The sequence below is a fragment of the Apostichopus japonicus genome, chromosome 16, assembly GCF_037975245.1.
Source record: "Apostichopus japonicus isolate 1M-3 chromosome 16, ASM3797524v1, whole genome shotgun sequence".
NCBI classification, from domain to species: domain Eukaryota; kingdom Metazoa; phylum Echinodermata; class Holothuroidea; order Aspidochirotida; family Stichopodidae; genus Apostichopus; species Apostichopus japonicus.
In genome coordinates, this window is record NC_092576.1 from 24,423,697 (window position 1) to 24,446,519 (window position 22,823).

The following is a 22,823-nucleotide window of genomic DNA, read 5'->3' on the forward strand; positions in this document are numbered from 1 at the left end:
GAACGATGTGACTCTACCTTTCTACTAATTAATGCACTTTTCTGTCTACCTATCCCAACAATGGTGCAGTTACACAGGATAAATAGCTTGCCATGATGGTAACTTCCACAGCTGGGATCTGCAGCCAACCGTGGTTAACACCCCCTCCCCACCCCCACCCAACCCCCTCCGTTCTGGTTCATGAGGAATAAGTTGTCCTCTCAAGCTTCCCCCTCCTCTCCTTTGTCCTAAGTCTAATCGCAAAGTTTTGTTTTTCTATTTTAAACAAATTTCCCCCACTTCTCTCAGGACGAGGTCCCCAGCTTGTCTTGACGAGTGATCTAAATTATAAAGTGCCCTGCCCCGACTATACCTTCCCTCCCCCCCCCACCCCATAATAACCGCTATGGCGCCGTCTTTATTAAAACGGTACAGTATGTTCCTGAAGTTTTACATAGATTAAGATTTCCCTTTATGGAGTAGCTTTGTGAGCAAGATGGTTACAGTATTAATCGGTAGCTATGTCGGGAATATACACAAGAGATCTTCGATAATGTCTGTAATACCCAGCTCTGTGCATTAAATCTGTGCACAAAAAAAATATATATCCTTTATCCCCAGCATATAGCAGGACTGAGCCCTTGAACTAGGCCAACAGTGCACGTCAGAATTCTTCTAAAATTGGATACAATCATACCCAATGGTCTACATTAAAAATGGTGTGTGGAGCGGATAATGTGGTTAGCCAGGCCCAATCAAATTATCACCGCTCTCTAAATTGCTATCCTCTTAGCATCCCGCACCGTGGAAACGACACAGCAAGACTACTATACTTGGCTTTTAATTTTTTGAATTTTGATAGAAAACGAAACACGGTAGGCCTTGATATGAGTGGTTGTATATATAGTTGAAAACTACTAATGGAATTCATATACTTTGGTTACCACCATTCCTATAGTGAATGCATCAAATAATACTAGGCAGATAGAACAGAGATATGGCTTTTACAACGTAGGGGAATGAACAACCAAGAACAATTTAAGCAGCAAACAAATTCCATATTAATGGTAGGAAAGCCTTTCTTACGCCTTGATATATCTCTCACCAGCCCACCAGCCCCCCACCCCCCTCAAGAGCGTCTTATATTTTCGTTCTATTTGTACTATTATTTTTTATTACTTTTTGGTTTGTCTGCATTCTACCATTTTAACAAACTCATCACCTATAAAAAAAATATATATAAAAAAAAAAGTTGTGGTTTTATGCCATAACCTTCCTCAAAAATTAATTCTGATCATTAATTGAGTTAAGGTTCCCCATCAGTTTTCTCGCCTGCATATATATATATCGTTTCTTGTTGTAATATCGGGAACAAGAACCAATGCGGTAGTTAATGTGAGAGACTGCTGATGGCTTGCCTTCCCCGAGTAGTAATTTTCATTACCATCTGAAAAATTGGAAAGAGGAGCTCCTTGCTGATTCCCCTAAGTGGCACGTAATTTCATTTCCACGACATTCTATCCATTTGGCAGGGAGCGCTTCGCCACTGATTGGCGCGTTGTTGGGGTAATAAGCGCAGGGCTCTTTAGCTGAGCGTCGCTTTGATATATTTACCCATAAATTGATACTGTTAGAGCAGTCTTTTCTTCAGCCGGGAATTAATGGGTAGTGTGTAGAAATGATAAAGGGAGTATCTAATACTTTTTACTTATACTATCATTGAAATCAAATAGAGTTGTTTTAAAAAAATGCGTGGCTATTTATCTGCACTTAACGAAATCTGCTGGTTAAAGGTATTTAAAATTAAAAAAATGGTGATTTACTTACAACCTGATAATCTATGGATTCCAATGACAAAAATCGGGAAATAATGGAATTACTTTTTTTGTCTAGTCTCCGCCTCTCTCATTTTGTTTTCGGTGATTGTAGCAAACCTCGGCCGCGTTATTTTATTTCAATATAGTGATTGTTTTCTAGGGGGTTTATTATATAAATTGTACGAGTGAGACGCGTAAACCTGGATAAATTGGACTTTAAATTTTGACAAATTGAAAACTATAAAACGCGTGTTACTCACCACATGTCATGCGTAAACAAATGAGCATTGCGTAAAAACAACGTAATATATTTACTTGCGCAGCGCTACTTCTGTAAGGATTGTATTTGCTTCTGCAATGATCTATCAGCATTTTATCAATGAAAAGTTCTTTGTACTTTTTGTTGGTTTTTATTATCATATATATATATAGATTTATATATTTGCTTTATTGTTTATTTCTCTGATTTTCTTTTTTTTTCGATTCATGTTTCAGATAAAGTTCACTCTGTAGAACTTAGTTTTCATTGACAACATTACTGACCCACATCTGTTTCAATATAGTTTCCCGATGATTTTGTTGGTTCCTTTCAAATAGTGTAAAACCTAAAATCAATGGCCAATCATTCAACCGAAACTAGTATATTATACCTGTGTCAAACAGCCAATAAGTTACAGACCGATGACCGTACAGAGGTGAAAACTCGGTCATATCATGGAGGTAAAACAGACCTCCATGGTCATATATAGTAATTTCTAAACCCCGATATTACATATCGCGTTCCACATGTCCATTTGGAAACGGTAGCATACTGTATCTTACCGTGTTTAAATTTGTTATGGCCCGCCAAAACTGACTTTGCAACAAACAACTTGAAGTAACATGTTTGTAAACAAGTTGAAGATCACTTGGCGATGTATTTATTGTGATCTTATGGGCGAAACTGGATCACTGGCTTCAAGAGCAAGCACAAACTCTGACAAGACTCCGATTTCTTTGCAACAGTAGCTTGCCTAATTGAATTGGTTTAAATTTGTAAATTTAACCCTAGACTTCACAGGAACACGGACGTGACCAGTTTATCAACCGTTTCATCGCTGTAGATTTTTATGCCTCACATTTCGGTTTTTTTTTTCAGTTTTCTCCTACTGGCTTTTTTTTTTTTTTTCTCTCTCTCCCATTTCTTCTTTTGTCTTCATCTTTTTTTATCTCCGCATTTTTGTGTTCTTTTTTATCTTTACCTTTGCTTTTTTTCTTCATTAGTTGTCTTGTTTTCTTTGTATTTTTTAACGTTCTTTGTGAGGACAAAGATCTTTGTGAGGACAAATAAAGAATGATGATGATATGGGTGCTTGAGATCTCGCCTCTGCAGTATAGTATAGTAGCTACTTGCCTTAGTCCTTTCTCTGTGTATGTACATAGAAGCCGAGGTAGCTAATACACCATCACAACACACATGTAACGTAATAAACTGTACTATACAACAGATATATATAGACACTCGCCTAACAAGCCATGTTGTCTCATTACGTAACGTGTATGCTCAGAACAAATTTAACCGGCGCAGTAATTACAGAAGTGAATTGAAGAAATTAGCACTGGCTAATAAAACTGTCATTGTGTTAACTGTGTAGCTTGGCTTTTGTAATGAATGAAAAAGGTATAGGGAGGGGAAATGAGGCTTAGAGTTGAAAAGAAACTGTTAATGAAAAATGCGACCATGAAGTGAATTAAACACCGTCATCTCTCCTGCAACACGGTTGATTTCTAAGTATTACCATACGATCACATATCTTAATTGACTTCGGCATTGACTAAGAAGGATGGATGGAGAAAAAAAATGGGCGTCCGGGCTCTCACTTTAATTTACTTACTCTTTGAATCATGGTAGCTTTTTTACCTTCCCAGATTCGGCCATCGCTAAGTTTAACTGGTTGGCACACTTGTGCTGCCGTTTCACTTTAGAATAAATTGTTGTGGGCAGTTTGGTCAAACAATACACAGTTTTAGTACAACAAAAGAAAATTTTCCACCAGGCGGCTATACGCCATCATCATAATATAAGTACACGCTACAATGATGTATACTTAGAACAATTCAAATCCATTTGATTTTTTTTTTTTTTTCGAATTGTTCAAAACTTTAGACAAAATCAAATTTGTAATCTAACTTTGCAGTTATGAGATTGACACGGCCAGTGTCACCATTTGTGATAAAAAAAATGTGATAATTATTAAGATAAAACTCCACATGGCCTTCCTGAAAAACAGGAAATATTACAAATTCGCGTTGTAGGCTATTTACTTTCTAATTTTAAATAAGCTTGTTTCTTGTATTCTTATTGATCTCACGCATTCCTGCCATGTAACTTATTGAAGATGCTACATATACTGGTGACTAATTACATTACAACAAGTAGGCCTACTATAATCCTGTCCGAAACAAGTTTTCTATTATCGATAAATTTCGTGTTATTACTGCTCGCGCCAAGTTACAAAATTTGTGAAAACTTACATTTTATTTTCATTTTTTTTTTTGGCGTTAATTTAACTGATATCTGCAAATCATTCGTGGTTTACAACACGTGTACTAATGTTATACCAAATGGGACAAAGGGGTTTTTACATTTACGTGGGAAGTTGCCATTAGGACAGTGAGTGGTTTAAATCACCCTGTTGTAGTGTGAAGTATACGGTACTGGGTTATGGCCTTATACATAATCGCGTGAGAAACAGAGAGTGATAACCAGTTGTATAGGCTATATACTCATCCCATACAAACGCATAAACAAAGGCCCGGCCGTGTACGTGTTAAGCGCTGTAAAGGCCTACAACCATATGACTGCCTTGTGGTGTGAAAGGGTGTCGAATTAACACCAACTGGGTGTCCATCACCACTCTCGCACCAAAACAGCTGCAGTCTCTAAATCTGAATGGTGACGCCAACTCTCGTGGCGAAGAACATGGGCAAGAACCATATAGGCTATTCCATTATAAGCGTGGATACGTTGTTGTCGAACTACTGTTAAACTCCGGAACTAGTATTATACAGGCTCCGAATCAAGCAAAGATACAATGTGGATGAAACCGACCATAACTTTGTCAATAACATAGCTATTAAAATATGCAATGTGCCAAAATACATATAGCAAAAACATATTTGGCTTTTTTCCACTTAATTTTCTTGTTTGTTCTCCATTTTATTTTCTCGTTTTTTATCTTTTTTCCCTCCTTTTTTCCCCTTTTGACACTTTTAATATAGTGTGTCCTATACCAGTGATGTTCGTTCGCTTGTTATACAAATGGAGACGTTTAATCAATATAACCAGAGCAATTTTCGGCATAATTTTGCTATTTGAAAAAAAAAAATTAACATTTGTACTTAAATCCCTATATCACTAATCGCTTGGCTTTGCTCGTATACGTAATAATTTCGTTGTTAAATCTCCAAAACCTACCCCCCCCCCACACACACACTTTCAATCAATAAATGGATGAATTAACTAACCAGTTTAGGTGTATCCCAAGTTCACATTTTTATTTTGCCATTACACCGGGAAGTTATATCCTCTCACCTATATGACATGGTTTTTGTTTCTAGTTTATAAGGACTGAAAATATGTTCTAATGTTCTTTAGGTATATATATATATATTCCTTAAACGCGCGGACTGTATTGACACAAAAAACAATTGAATGGAGGTATAGTTAACGGCTTAAAATCCGTTAGCGGCACAAATATCCCCGGGGAGAAATTACCTTGATGAATATCGCGCGAAAAGCTTGTGCGGGTAAACATTTAATTGCGAAGAGGTTTGGCTTATAGTGTGTGTGATCTAAAGACGACGATGGATGTACTGAGTAAATTCTATCAAGCTCCGTATACGGAATTGCTCACCAGTATTATAAGACAAAAGCATAACCCATTCTTGTTGGGTCTTATCTTCAACTCTGGAGAGGAAAAATGCGAAGCAACGAGACGGCTCAATTTTTCACAAAAGCAAAATATCACTCCATTTTGTCTTTTCTTATTACCTTTCCATCTTTCTCGCACATTTTATTTTTTCTTTGTTTAGTTTATCCACAATATAAGTGAGGAAATGGAGAGGGGAGGGGGGTGGAAGGAGTAATGGAAGGGGGTATTTCAAGCGGTAGTATCGATGGACGGGAAGCTTGTGTTCCCCCCCCCCCTCCCGTCATTGTACTCTTAACTGTCGCTTTACTGTTCATAAAATGAAATCGAGAATAAACCTAGACGAAGTCAAATTTGGGTTTGAAAAAAAACCTTACCATTTATTTTCTTAATAAAATAAAACTGTTAGCAAACTGCTTATCCACTAGAGATCCTGTGTAGGAGAATGTGTAAAAGTAAGTTGGCCTCAAGTAAAGTAAGTTGGCCTTAGACAAATTTATTTTCATAACAGGTTTTCAATAGTTAAAATTCATCTTAACCCCCAAAAGTAGTGAAAACTATTGCATATGACACAGACAATGAATTTAAAACTATAATTTTAGACAAATTGTTTTGCAAACAAAATTTCAAAACAGGAGTTATTTGCTTCACTTGGACACCGTACTAATTTTCATCCTGAAAATGAATTATTAACACCTATTACATTTCCCCTTTTCTGTAAAAATCCGTTTCAAATGGGACATATTGATTCAATAGTGCTCCAGTTCATAGGATTTCTCTTTTTTTTAATGATTTTTGAGTTGATTTTGTTACATATTTCAATCATTCTATTCAGTACTAATAAAATTTTCATTACAATTTGTATCATTATAGCTTGACGTTTAGTAATGGTATATAAATGCTACAATTATTACAAATTTTAAAGTCTCGTTTGGAGTTGCGATCAAAATGTTTGGGCGATCAAAATGTTGAGAACTGCATGGGAATTTTCCTTAATCACTTGCTAACTAAAAATCACTTCGGTGAAAAAATAATCTAGTCCGTTGTCGGAAGTTTGAACAATTGTTAATATTAATAATAATAATAATAATAATAACCGGTTGTCAAATTGTCGAATAAGGAAGATGAGAAAAGGCCATGCATGATTAATTATTCCCTAAACTCAATTGTAATCTCATCTTCTTTGGTTTTCTTTTTTCTTTTCATTCTAGTTTCCATTTCCATGCCTTATTTTTCAACTTCTGAATTTAGAGATTACATTTTCTTATGTATGAACGTTTTCCATAATTATTTGGAAATGAGTCCTGTTAAAACAACCTTCAGTATAGCATTCTTCACCGTAAATAAAAATGTCTAGTTTCCAAACCTGCAGCGGTGACTTACAATGGGTTATACCGTTATTCTTGGCATGTTTGCTAAATATGAGTCCAATCTCATTTCAGCCCCAGTGCGTTGACTACCTTTATAACTATGGGCGCTCAACTGCAGTACGACATTTTTATCATCTACCACCCAAACAAGGAAAGAATAAACAGTCTTATTATTTGGCAGCACCCGGGAGACGGCCATTCAATAACCGTATAATATCGTTCTCTTCCTAGCTCTAAATAAACCCTTCATCCAAATATATGATTTATGGGGGAGTATCTATACTGCAACCTTACAGCTCAATCAGAATGGAAACCAAAAAAAAAAAAAAATTGTATTGAGACTAACAACCACTGTACAATCCAGAATTCAGTATTGACACAACATGGTAATTCATTACAATACTATGATATATATATATATATATATATATATATATATATATATATAATAATAATAATTTAGTTGATTATGTGCCCCTTTAATAATCTGTTGCATTGCTTGGGTATAGGCTCTATGTTATTAATTTACAGACGGGTAAAAAAAGAATAGGCAGCACTTTTAATTGCGTTAATAACTATGTTAACGAATAAAATTTGCATAAATTTGCATAGACCGATTGAGTCACATGTAAATAGAAGTTTGAATGAACATTAGTAGGGTAAGGTGTACACGCAAGACTGTTTGTTATTAATTTAGTATGAACATGACTTATATATATATTAGTGTGAACATACCAATAAAAGTTTGCATGAACATTAGTATGTTGATGTGTAAATTTATGTGAAATTTATGTGTAAAATATAAGTGTATGAATGTTTAATGAGTTACCGCATGCATTAATAACAGTACCTAATTAATTACAGTACCTAATTAATTACAGATGAAGAAGTTGACGAGTTAAATGTTACAATTAATGTTTAATATATAAATAATAACTGCATCAGCATATATAGGGTACCATTTAAAGTTAACTTTTATCATTAATATGGCTGTTTTTTTTTTATGTATTTAACATTTATATCAGTTTAACTTAACAGTTTAACACGAATAGGATAAAGTTGAAAGTTTTTCTATTGCTTTCCGTCAATTCTACTCTCCATTCGTAAGCAATTGTTTGAAGCCAATACTTATTATTGAGTTAATTATTTGACTTATTGTGATCTCTCGTTCTCAAGTTAAAAATATTATTCAGCGATAATGCAATAAACAATAAATATACTCTGAATTCCGGAAGTCATAAAGTAATAATTTACACACATGTTTATAATCTTCAATAACCTATATTATTATTCTTACTTCTATCGACCTCAATGTGGAGATGCCCGCTGCTAAACATACTATACATCCCATCTCTGGTCTGTTTAATCGACAAAATCATGTCCAGAATGCACAAATTATGTGATATCAATTGATTTGTAGTAGACCCATCACATTGATTTTTTAGAACGAGGTTATGCCATTGCCTGGCAGATTAAATCATCCGGTGATGGTATTATGCTAATATCATCATAGACTTGTCATCAAGATAGTTGTACATAAAATGAAGCCAATATCGTTTTTTTATTTTTTTTTATTCAGCTTTACAATCAGTAGTACCAGGAAAAGATGGGAGAAACAAAACCTCTCTCTCATAAATCTTGATGATTACTGGACTATTTTGGAGGAATTTATATTAATCTTCCTCTTTTCAAATAAATTTTCCTCTGTCTTTCATTTTGACTTTATCTTGCTTTTGACATGAAAAGTGGCATCCAATCTACAATATTAATGACTTAATCGCTAATTAATATAGCTCTACTCTTTGGAGAATACCAATTAGTAGCTGCCTTCAACAACTCAATCAATTTAACAGTTTAATATACACGTCAAAAATATCATTAATAATAATATAACATAATTAGAATTATTCTGTATCTTCCATGCATTATCTCTTTGCACCAATTTTTTTTTTTTACAGAGTTTCTCCAAATTGATGAATGTAATTGGTTAACTAGTCTTAAGTTAAATTCATTTGGTTACCTATAATTCGTTGATTGCGCCTATATGCGGTATCGAGTCAACAATGAAGAAAAACCATCACTTTGTGTTGATTATCTATTATATTGTTATGTTTTTAATCAAGTTTAATTTATTCAAATTTGGTAATATGCACGATGAATAAATTTTAGCAGAGTAAATACGGGGTAATCGGACGGTGTCATTGAATAACAATTACTAATAAAAAAAAAAACACTTATTGATTTTATTAAGTTATTCTCAACATGCTTGAGGAGTGAACAATGATGTTTACAATTCACATACCGTTTTTTTTTGTGTACAAATAGTAAATACTAAGTGAAATTGTTGATATGTTTAAATGATCCTGTATAATATTTTTCCGTCTCTTTGTTGGTAAAACAATGCTTTTTTTCGCCACCGTTATGCCCGATCTATATTTTTGTTTTATGTTTTGTTCCTTAATTTTTTGAACAACTTGTAAGGGCGTAGAAAGTCGTGATGGAGATGTAATATTTCTGTATTCCAAGCTGTACTGCATATACTTTGTTAGCCGAAGCCTCCCGTTACTCTAACACCTCTTCCCCGGGTATGATTCTCAATCATTTCATTTACCATAACACAGTCTGCTTCCACAAATTCAGTAAATTTAATTTATTTGGAGTCGAAATTAAATTGGACTTTCTTAATTAATGGTGGATTGTGTCGCTCTTGTGTGGTATCATTTCAGCATTTGAAGATCCAATTGCCGGCGTTCCATTTCATTTTAGAAAATTAATTGTTTAGCTAAAGTGATGCTCAACTTTTGAGAATCATGTTTTACCCATTGTTATATGTTTAAGTATTATCTTCTAAACCATGAAAAAAATTGCCGGAAAAAAAGAAAGCTTTATTTTTCAAGGTGAAACATGTATTGTTATGAAATTTTAGGTTACTGGCATAATGCAACAAAGTGAAAGCAGTCTGAGCAATGTAAAGAGAACAACAAATTAATATAATAAAAGACGTGGCACCTCCAAGTTATTGGCATTAGATAAAGCCAGAAATTAGTTTTATAAATAATCTTGTAAATACAAACCCATATATGTATATTTTCGGGATATACAGTAGTAATTACCGTATACATATAAATATATATATATATATATATAAATATATATATATACATATATATATATATACATATATATACATATATATATATATCACATGTATGTTTATATATATACATGTATATATATATGTATATATATACATACATATAGATATATATATAGATAATATAAAAAGATATATAGTATATATATATATGTATAGAAATAGATAGATATATACATGGATATCATGAATTTCTTTGTGATTTTGTATAATCTTTCAAAAACTTTGCCTATCTCTTTCCAATTGGTAATCGAAAGTACGGTAATAGTGTTGGCTTATATTACATTGACTATACACATCATTAACAATCCATATTGTACAATAGGACAGTTAAATTGATTTTTTTGATGTAGTTAGGTCTTTTGGATTATAGAAACTCAAGAATATTGATATCCACTTTTCAAATGCATAACACAGCTGGGGGAAAACATAGCATCGCAACCAAAACAACACCGTTATGTGGTGTTTTCGAGGGGAGGGGGTGATGTAGATAACATCCTTGTAGCTAACCGACCTGATGAACTTGTTTTCCCTTTCCCCTTCCTCGATCGGGGTAATTGTTTACTTGAGGTAACTTATACCTCTCTAAGGTAAATACTTACTTAAGGTTTGCTTACCTGCCAATCGAAGTGTTGACATCCTCTGAAACTCTGGTTCTTGTAGCCACTTCCACATCCGTCGGAATGTCTCCCTACCAGATTTAAGTTTACTCCATGGTTTGGGGTTCCGTAACAAGTCCGATAATGTACCCTGGCTCCTACACAAAACCCTTTGGGCAAAAACTGCTTGGGGAATACTGTATCGCTTGAGTTCGCTGGTCACCCTGCTCGCGACTTCTTTAGTGTTCACCTCCTCGCCATTCGATACCATTTCTTTACTCGAGGACCGGTCCCTCATGATAGGGGCCGAGGGGGAGATCGAAGTCGGATGCGAAGAGAACCCATTGATGACCATAGGGTTGGCAAGTCCTGGTCTTTGGGGATGGGACCGCATATGATGATGGTGCGGCGACCCCGTCTGTGCTGAGAAATGATCGTACCCGTTCATGTAAGAGGTCGGCGTGTAGCGGCTATCTGCCGGGCTACACGTACCATGGTGCGGTGACGGGTAACCACCCATACCCACACTCTGACCATAGCCGTTCAACATCGAGTTTGTACCCATCCCGCCCCCTACACCTACACCCATATTCATCGTACTGTAAGGTTCATACGGGTTGGACATACCTAGGTTCGATCCGTTAATTCCATTCATAAAAGAAAATCCCGACCCAACATTTGGATCATGACGAAATTTGTCCGACACGGTGCTGATCGGAGGGAGAGGCTGCAGGGGCGTCAGGGTGGTGTAGCTGGCCCCTCCGGAGGTCTGGAATCCGTTCATGCCTAGGGATGCTCTCCCATAGTCGGCAGTAATGCTTCGATAATCTGGTTCCAACATGCTGGATATTCCTGCGGCAACAGACAAGCTCCCGGACCGGGAGTGTCTCACGAACGAAGAAAACTCTGATGCCAAGAAGTCCCCTGGGAGAGCAGGTTGTTGGGAGGCCTCTGTAGAATCGTTGAGAGCAGCAGCGGTTTCTCCGAGAATCGACCCCGTATCCAACGTGGCTAGCTCGCTTGACAGCATTGAGACAAATGAGAGAGGCTTCACACACGGTCGCGCAGTGCCACGGCGTAAAATTAATATTATTATTATTACGAGGTTCAAACTCACCCCCGTGCTTTACTTCAAAAACACACACAACAGAAAAAAAAATTGTCCGAGACCTTCGGTGACGAGGCCTCCGAGTTCAAACACACGATCTTTTCTCGGCGATGACCCCCAACGACGCTCTCACACCAATTCGCACTCGTCGCTCCGCCAAGACTGCATAATATAATTGAAATCGCTGAATATTGCGTTTGTTATGAATATGGATTAAGTACGCCGATTCACCCGCGACCTCCAAACCAAAGAGCGTTCAGCCGTAAGTGATCACGATCGCGGGAACGACAAAAAACAGAAAAAAAAACTACGAGGCGAAAGTTTTCTGGTAAATAGGATCAGGTATTTGTTCAGCTGTAGAGGAAAGGTAACATCGCTTGTTCGAACAGTCCAAAAAGCATGATGGGGGAAAATCTTCACGGTGTGTGTTGTGTTACCGTCCTCTCTGTTGTAGTAGAACATGTAGGCTATACACGACGATGTAAGGAATCTTTTAACTAAACACAGACCTATACCAAGTATGTACCTAAGCACTCTACGCATGCGTAGATAATCTCCTCTGTCTGTATTGTGTTCGATGAATGGGCCTCGTTTTTTTTTTTCTTCTTTTCTCCCATTCAAATGGCATGTCTTTTATTCTTTCGTTGTAACAATATCATCTGACTTGAACAACAAGCTTTTCTATTGAGTGAAGATCGCGCGGAGGTGAAGTTAAAGTGTTACAGCGATAATGATAAGTCGCTATATAACAGATGATAATAATAAAGAATGAGAGATAAGAGCTTAAAATATTCCCAATCTCTTCTTGGTACAATAATATGCAATTAAAGTGCGCTTTTATAATATATACATGCGATTTTGGAATATTTCTTTTCAATTGATACGACGTATGACATCTATGTGTACTTTCTAACGCCTAGGCTATATCAAGTGGGCCTTTCAGTTAGGTGGCATCGCGTTAATTAAGACAATTTTAGCGGCTTATGAAAAAAAAAAAAAAAACCCAGCCCTATTGAAATGATATTTGATACGTTGTGGCGAGCGAGTTGTATAAGCGAGCATGAAAGAGGATTTTTAGTAATGTGACGCTCTGAAAGCTAAGAAGCGCGGAAGATGAAAATTAAAATGATGCTATAGTAGGATGAATCTTACGACCACTTGGAAGCTTGGGGACTTACAAGGCAAGGAGACGACCTAATGGTAGTAGATGTTGCTTAAACGGGACAAATATAGGCCAAACAAAGATATACAGGCTAAAGATGAAGTATAGGTTCATTTATAAATCAGTTGAAAGTAGGGTGTCAATGGGATAACTTATTACGGTACTTGATACATACATAGTATGGAGTTATATCAAGTTTATTGTTTCTACTTGATTGCATGATACGTAATTACCGTGTATACATCATAACAGGTCATTATATATAGACACAAAAAAAAAGACGCAGGTTATTTGAAGAAATTGAAAATTGTAAAGTTTGTGAATGCAAACTACGTTTTGTGATAATTCAACTGTGTCCACGATACAACTTGGTGATAATGATTCCTTCAGGTACATTCAATGTGATTCTTTTTTATGTCAATGCGAGTTGTCATCTTTTGCATAATTAAAACTAGAAAGCATAGGGTGAAGTTTACTTACAATTTGAAGTCTAAATAATGCTGTAAATTGCGTAATTAAATAATAAATTAAATAAATAAATAAATAAGTAAGTAATGTTAACTTACCATTTTAGGTCTGAATAATGCTGTAAAACTCGACAAACCAAGAAGTTGGAAATGATTATTTTAAGATCATAAATCCTTTTATCCTATAATTTTGTTTTAATAGGAATATTACATTAAAACGGCAGCTAAACTGAATATGTAACAAATAGTGTTTTTTTCTGTCAGTACCATCAGAAATTAGATGCAAAACATATTTTTTGTATTCAATGAAATTATGCAATACTGTACCGGTGTAGGTCTTCATAATATAACATAGTCTAGCAAATAGCAGAGCGTGCAATAATATCGTTCTTTATTGCGTGGAACCATATTAATACTTTGAGATTTTCCTCTGCCAAGATGACAAAATCTAGTAGACACTTTTTTAGTTTAATAATCTTTTTTTGTTTTTCTTTTCTTAACATTTCAAATATAATTACGTAATATATCTTATAGTTATAATATATATATATATATATATATATATATATATATATTTATTTATTTATGTGATTACGAGTTGGTTAGCATCTTGATTGATCTGCAAAATATGTCACCAAAACAGGACTAGCATTTTTCGACACGGGTGGCGAAAGCCTATAGTGGAATGACGACCTTCCTTGCTGGTTTCCAACCTCTGGACATGTAATCAGTGTTACCATATAAGCGGGAGGCCCGGGTTCGAATCCCTGTGGATCACTGTTCTGGATTTTCCAGCTCCTTAGAATTTCAAAGATTTACATGTATATACATATCATTATAGGAGCTAAGTCAATAGGATGGGTATAGCATGGCGGTTGACATGGTACAGAGGGGTGAGTACTATTGTTTGATAGGTGCTGCATATGGTGACACTGGTATAGTTACATATCGTAGATACGGGGAAGACACTTGCTTTTACCTCAAAGACTGATCTGTATATCTGTACATAGGTGAGAGATACAGAGAATAGTTATGCTCGGACCACAGAAGACCATGTATTGGGTATAGTCAATGTGGGTCATTCGTATATATATATATATATATATATATATATATATATATATATATATATATATATATATATATATATATATATATATATATATATATATAGATATATATAGATATAAATAAATATATATATATATATATATATATATATATATATATATATATATATATATATATATATATATATATATATATATATATATATATATATATATCTTACAGGTACGGGATAAAGCTCGTACAGCCATGCTCGGACCATAGAAGACCGTGTATTGGTATATTCAAGGTGGGCCATTCTTATATCTGACATGTACGGGATAAAGCTCTTCTCGTGACCAAAGAGTACAGGTTGACATCAATGAAGTAGGTACATATATATATATATATATATAGGTTGATGTTTACGGGTGTAGGTCTGCTTGGACCTAACACACAGACTGGTACACTAGCTGTTACACTACATACAGGTAGTTGGAACGAGGTTTGATTGGGCTACTCGGACCTCAAAGATTAATTGATTGGAATAGGAACTTCAGAGAATGGTAATGATCTGGTAGGTACAAAGATAGTGTGCGCTGATACTTTAAATATAATAACCATCCTTGGACCTCTGAGTGGCTCATTCTGGTCTGAGAATACCTTCACTTCAGACAGTGTAACACCACCATCATTCATTAACTGATTTATCGACTGGTTAGTTCATCCTTATTACTGTTTGGTCTCGTTGTTGTATATCTTTAACTGAAATGTGTTGACAACGCTATTCCTTATTAATTCTTGAAAACGCTGAATTTGGAAACACTTACATTTAGTGGGAAGAGGGGGGGGGGTATACCTCGGACATAGAAAGAGAACCATGGGGCATTTTAACTCCCCCCCCCCACCCCTCATCATCGGTTCGATGACTGTTGCTAAAATATTAAAAGCTCTCCCAAACTTCTGTCCGTTCCGTGTGATTTCATTCATTTCTTAAAGGATATAAGATGCAGAGAAGTTATTGTTAAATTGACAAGCCGATGTGTAATCTACCAGCGAAAGCCTTGTTAACCACTTCATTATGAATTCATCATTGGTTAACCTCCCCAGGCACTTACTCTATTCACCTTAATTCTTTTTATTTTTCTGGTTGCTTAGCAAGAGCTAATCGCATTACCTACTGCTCTAAGAGGGGGTACAAGTTAGGACCCATTGAAATTAGTACAGGCTCTCAGTGAAGATAATTCCTAAAGTACTCTTGTTCCAGTCATTCAACTTTGTGGTCCAAAGTCTTATGAAAGGCAAAGGGCCATCTCAATGGAAATTGGTCACATTGTGTTTGGGTTGGATTACAATTCATACAAGTCCCATTTGTCCCCAAACTTTGACACAAGCTTATGGGTATTATCTGATGATTTTAAACCGTATTTTGGGGGTTGTACCCCCTACAATCTGCTTACATTGTTATGCCCTAAGGGTTTTATTTACGACCCAAAGAGATTCCCTCCAAATAACCAGTTTTATGAAGATGGTGATCTGAATGGCTCAACTAAAAGAAATTAGAGTTTTCTATACAAAGCTTCTTGAAAGTGAATGCTAGGATTAATACTATACATGGAGTGTTCAGATCGTGTCACGCCAAAGATTACTGGGTTTAACAGAAAATGATAGTTTAAGAACGAATAGCCTGCAGCTCTGAAGTGAAGTTTATATTTAAGAAGGGGCTTTCAGAAGATCACAGAAGTCAAATTAACATCTTTAAATTGACTTTAAATTCAATTTAAACGTAAATAAATATTTACCACATATGTATCTCAAGATTGTATTTGGCCTAATTTATCCCTGAATGTATTTCTGGAAAGGGAAGCAGATTTGAAGACTAGATAAATCGAAATCGCATTGATTAGGTTCCCAAAATATATCCATTATATGGGCCGGTGGAATAAAATCGAATTCAATGAGCATACTCAGTACGGATTCATCGCGGATGGTTAAGGGTCTGATGGGGTGGCGGGTGGGGGGGGGGGGTTGGGGTACTAGTGAGATGACATTTGGTGGGTCAGCCGTCTTGTTACAGAAACAAAAACGATTGTATGAAAATTAAACATCAATCTATAAAGTCATACCCACTTATATATACACAACTAAGAGGTGCTGGTACTTCATGAAGATATGAATATTCTAACGAAGGACCTGAACAATATTACAATTTTACTCCTTTTTCAATATTTTATCTTTTAGCTGAAATTTTTTACAGTGATGGTGAAGATTGTGCATGGTTATTAAAGAGAAATATATTCCATCTACCCTGGGAATGAAATAAGTTTTATAATCAAGTTGTGACCCCGATTTTTAACCTATATACCGATATATAACATTTGATTGCGACACTCGTGAAAATGGTAATTACTATACCCAATAAAAATTACATTTAGCAAATGTTAAAATAATACTGATGAGATATGCCAATGAGTTATTAGCAACTTATCTCTGTACTATATCAGGACCCCCCTCTTCTCTACCCCTCCCCCCATCTAGTCTCAAAGACCCTATACCAGTACCCATAATGGGTCAACATACGGTTCATTCCTATACATCCTCGAAGCTACCATTACCTTGGCTATGGGGGTCACGTGAGGTACGTTCCCCTTCGTGGTCGGGAGCCCTTTATATTTCATGTTGAGCCTATAGTAATAATATAAGACCCTGTTTTCGGTAATCGATATCTGTTGGTTTATTCTGCGTTGCGGGAATGGATGTTAGCATGGTTTACAAGGCTTTGGGAGATTACTTGGTTCTAACGTTGCCTAACTGCGTCAAAGTATTTTAATAAATCAATAACCAACGGTGTGCAACGGGTTACCCTTTTACCTTTAGTAGAAGAAAGGAAAAATCGACCACTTCTTTTAGTATAGCCTTGTGTTGGTTGTGTCTATTGATAACGCCGAAAGCGTAATACTAGAAATTTACTATTAAGTCCGTTGGAATTCTTTCTTCTTCTATAACACGGCATATGGTTTATGTGAAATGAAGAGATACCCACGCGTATTGATTATATGAGCACCACGAAGGAGTCGTAAAACTATTGCATAATAATAACTAGAGGGCCTGGCGGGACAGGTCGGCCAAAGTACAGCAGGTACATAACAACATAACGGGATAATAAACCCAGCCGACTGGAGTTTGGGTAAAGGGAGGGCATGATACCTCAACTGATAGCAATAATATACTGAAGAAAATATTCAGGATTCCTGCCAGCAACATTGCCTCTCCCCTCCCCTTCTCTCCCCTCCCCCCACCCCACCCCTCTCACCTCATGTAGGTTCATCCGAAGAAGTTAAGAATACCTTCTTTTTTTATAATTATACGGGATCTAATTTGTCTTGCTTCTTCTATAATTATATTTATATCCAGTGTAAGTAATAACCAGAATAAAACCATCCCTTCACCACCCTATACATAATCTGCCCCTAAATCTCTATTTTAAACTAACACGATACATCCACAACAGCCTATCTGTTCTCCCTATACTTTCTTCTTAATTGTATTGTACAGGCGATCCGCCGCAAATTAACGAATGCTCCCTTTATTTCTCCGAAATTCTCTAAGTAATCAAGTTTATCATTTTATGTTTTCAATGTCAACATGAGTCTGTTTTAGCGTATGTGTGTTGTATTATTTGAAGAAGAAAAAAACCCCACTTCTGCAGTACTTCAGGTTAATTCGAGACATCAAGTCAGTTCATGAATTATTCATGTGAAATCGTCATAATGATTACGAATTACCCCTTGAGTAAACAGCGTCCTATGTAACACTCCGTTCTATAGTCATATACCCTATATTCATCGTTTTGCTACATGAATTGTGTACATAAATTACCGGACTGCCTTTCTCGTTCATATATATATATTCGCATAATTTCTCTGATTTGGCTTCATTATCATAAAGTGTATTCATCTTGTCATTCAAGATTCAATCTCAACGTAGTAGTATTGAGTTTCCCGCCTGTTTCGGTTTTCTCCTTCTCCACCAATTTCAAGTACACTTCCATCGTTCTTGAGACCATCTTCATCTCACCACCTGTCTCTCCCTGAATTGCTGGAGAAGCCGATTATCGGCTCTCAGGTGAAATGTTTCCCCCTACTCATCTGTAATTTGTCCCCTAATCGTGGACTTATTTGGTCAAGAGTGACTCTTTCATCCGATAACAAACCAAAAGGAACGGATTATAAAAGAAGAGCAATTTCCAAAAAAAAAAAAAAAAAAAGTTTCAGTAAGAGGATAACTACCGGATTACAACCGTCTAAGTAGTCATTAGGAAGAGGCCGGGGGAACAGATCACGTAACGAGTAAACCGCCGCTGATAGCAGGCTCAGGCCACTCAGCAATATTTTTTTCTAGCTTTGAGCAGGTGAATTCAGACGATGTTTGACAGGCATAGACCGGGCAAGTTAGTTGGCTGAGCCGAGTAAATGATATTTAATTTAATCCGATCTTATCTATCTATATATCTATCTATCTATCTTTTTTTAACCAATATATAGGGCCTATATATATATATATATTATATAATACATACAATAAATATATATAATTGAAATCGTATATATATATATATATATATATAATATATACATATATATATATATATATATATATATATATATATATATATATATATATATAATAAATATATAAAATACATATACCTTCTTGATATATGCCTTGCCCTGCCCTGATATATCTTTTACATGCTTAGAGTCAAAGGTCATATAAACATGCAACAGGTCTCTCTGCTCATCAGTTAATATCATATCTCCATCATGTGTATTGCCCCGGAGCCAATTTAGTTATCTTTTTTTTTTATAGTTTTATGGCTGATTTGTGAATCATGTTCATTGTATTCGCCGCACATGTCCCTGTAGTATTTAAACAGTCAGGTCGTGATTTGCTGTTTTTTCAATAGTAACGTCACCTGTTTCAATTAACAGAGTGCCAAAAATCGATAACATGCTTGCTTCGTTGTATTATATATATTTTTTTGTTATATATAATACATCTCTCCATTTCGTCTGTTTGGTTCTCAGCGTATCGTTGTGTAAGACCCGCCGCCGCTGGCGGGGTGTTGTGACCACGTGTTTAGTGTGTAGGCTATAGTCTTTACTATATCTTTAACTTTCCCCTTGTGTGCATTGCGTGGGAATCGTGGATTTCCTATCATTCAATGTAACGACAAAATGATACACAGACGATATAAAAATTTGTAAGAATGATAATAAAGATTTTGTCATAAAAAAAATTATATATGTATGTAAATATTACTCATTCAATACTGTTTAACGGTTTGTGTTTTCTCATTTTTTGGAATCTTATTCTCGTTAAGAAGAGAATAGACAGTTGTCGTTTATTAAATAGCATCGTATGATGTCTTTGATAAATGTATTATGTATGACCGATAAAAACTTCATACAGAACATAAACAAACGATTAATATACAGGCGCTCGTTACTGGCAATTATAACAAATATTATTTGCGATTGAAGCGATGGACTCTGCATTGGCTATTATTTTTTTTCTTAATTTCTTATTTGTGGTGTCTGACTCAACATCAGAATGATGTTACACATACCTTGATGTAGCATGTAAATATTTACTAAGTGTAATTTCAATAACTTATAGTTTTATTTATCTACCAATCGATTATTTATCGATCGAGAGACTTTTCGTTTATACTTTTTATTTTTCGAAGTAAATAAACACCAAGCTGGCTCTGAGAGTATAATAAACGACTCATTTGTATACTGGAGACTGCTATATGCATGACGTCACAAACCAGGAGCGTGTGCCCAAGACTGAGTATGTTTACCGGGTTAAACTCTTAAAGATGTTATGTCGTCTCAGCGGAATCGAACAAAATAATATGCCGAATTTCACGTGACGTCACAGAAATTTTCTTTTCTGAAACTCGATTATGAGCCGATAATTTAGTTAAATTAAGGATAGTTGTAACCAAATACAGCACAGTATCAATGAGAGCTATAGTTAGGAGGAGATTTTGATTGTAAATATTAATACATTTTCATGGGATTATTATGGACAAACCTTTAACCTTGACCTTTAACCATCATATTATTGAAACGATCCCTTGAAAATTGGTATAAAAGAAAATAAATACATCAAATTAGCAAATAACAACAACGTATCTTTTACAGTATTTCTTACTCTATTCTAGTTATTTTAATTTTATATTTGATGATATATGTATTTGAATTTCTTGAAAATGTCGTTTTGCAACCAACTAAATGATTTTGCTAACCTGTTAGCCAATAGGTTTGTACAGTGAAATTTGTCGATTTTCTTTTTTTTTTGAATCAATCAATGTAACCAATTATTTAATCAATCGATGGTAGTTGTTTAAAATATCTCGAATTGAAGTTCCGTTCCTTGCTCTGTTTATACCAGCGGGTGAAATATATTATCGAGCCGTAAGCACTTCACTAAGAGGCGTCATACAACACCTTGTTTCAGGCAAAATAAGCAGTATTTTTCTCTTCGGTTCCTGCAAAACTAACTTTTAAGTATATCTTTCTGTGGCCCCTTTAACGACTCTGAAAATTTGAGTAAATTTCAATACTGTGACCGAGAAATTATGTTAAAATTAAAAGAGCTGTGAGTGTCCTCCTGTATATTTCTCTCCGAGTGGCGAACAGTCTTGGCGTGTTCCACACTCTTGGGTCAACAGCTTATGAAATTCTAATTAAGCCGTACTTTGTCTGGTTTTAAGAGTTTAAGTGAATGGAGATATCTGTTTTCATTGGCTGGTACTTTTGTTCCTTCCTCGGTGAAGTGTGTCGATGCATTTAGCTCTAGTTGGGGCTAATAGTTACATGTAACAGACTCATCCGACCTGCCGTGTTTAGAACCTAGTACGTAACCATTCGTGTATTCAAACTACTACTTGAATATTCAAGGCTCTCCGCGATATATACCAGCAACGAACGGAATGTGAAGCAACAAGCTGTTTGAATAGAATAAAACTATATTCGACACATAAGAGGGAATATTGTATTTCCCTGGCTGCGAAATATCTTACACGGTGACAGCTAACCGCACCATTGTCGCCCCCCCCCCCTTTCATCACTGTTTCTTCGTCATTCTCTCAGTTAAACACTATATGTATATGTATAAATATATATATATATATATATATATATATATATATATATATATATATATATATATATATATATATATATATATATATATATATATATATATATATATATATACGCAAAACACATGTGTCAGATATTAATGGTTCCGCTGATTCTAATCGGAGTAATAGCAAGTTAAATGCAGTTACATGGTGTTACAAGTATTGCATTATGGTTTAAACAACCGAAGATGCACCTGTTTGCATATATACATTGCAGACTTTAGTCCTTAGCCATTGCTTTAGGTGGATAACATTGAAAGATTTTTTCATTTGAAAACATGTATGAGTCGTAAAATTTCCGAGAATTTTAACCAACTGGAAGCTATTTTAGCTACTAATCAAGACATTTCATTTTTCTGAATGACAAGCACTCTCGTAATGAAAACAAGGATTTCCTAGTTCTGTCTGGGTTTTGAAACAAAAATAAAAACAAAAAAGTCCTAATTTTACATCTAAATTGGTTAACAATTATTGATTTAGCAAATTTTTCCTTTATTATTATAAATAGTTCTTACTACATAACTAATAGGCACAAAAATAGTACGATTTGCTTTCGTTAATTTTCAACCACTTGTGAGCTCGATGTTTTTTCCGTATTTTCCTCCTACTTTTACGAGTTTTTTTTTTTACTTTTCCAAATATCCTTTCCCAGGCAAAGTCCGATCAAGAATCGCCATCACGGCGGCAAGTTTTTCTTTTACGGTTTATTTCTCTAAATCAAGTCAAATAACAGCGAACCATGGAACGCCGTTGATGAAATAAACGTAATCGTGGGCCTAGGGCGACGCGAAATCACTCAGAATAAAAGTAGAAAATTGAATCAGGCCTTGCGCGTCTCGGGGTCCAATTTAAGGTAACCATAGCTTGAAGGTAGGGGTAGAAGGGCCCAAGGGCTCAATTTCAAAATTTGTTATGACTTGCTCCTTTTTACTTTCTTTATTGTTAATTAATTTGATTTTTTTATTTCGGTGATGACGTCATAGAGGTGCGATG

At 35.3% G+C, this 22,823-nt stretch overlaps 1 protein-coding gene across 2 annotated transcripts in view; it reads right to left on the bottom strand.

Moving 5' to 3' along the window:
• The window catches only part of LOC139982894 (hepatocyte nuclear factor 6-like), a 35,146-nt gene extending 22,714 nt beyond the window's left edge, over positions 1–12,432 (bottom strand). Inside the window, exon 1 of one of the 2 annotated variants that reach the window (XM_071996049.1) lies at positions 10,834–12,432. In XM_071996049.1, the coding sequence (XP_071852150.1) occupies positions 10,834–11,860 (1,027 nt within the window). In that variant the 5' untranslated portion in view covers positions 11,861–12,432. The remainder of the gene's footprint in view (positions 1–10,833) is intronic. The other variant, XM_071996050.1, reaches the window with a different exon arrangement.
• Between the last annotated feature and the right edge of the window lie 10,391 nt (positions 12,433–22,823).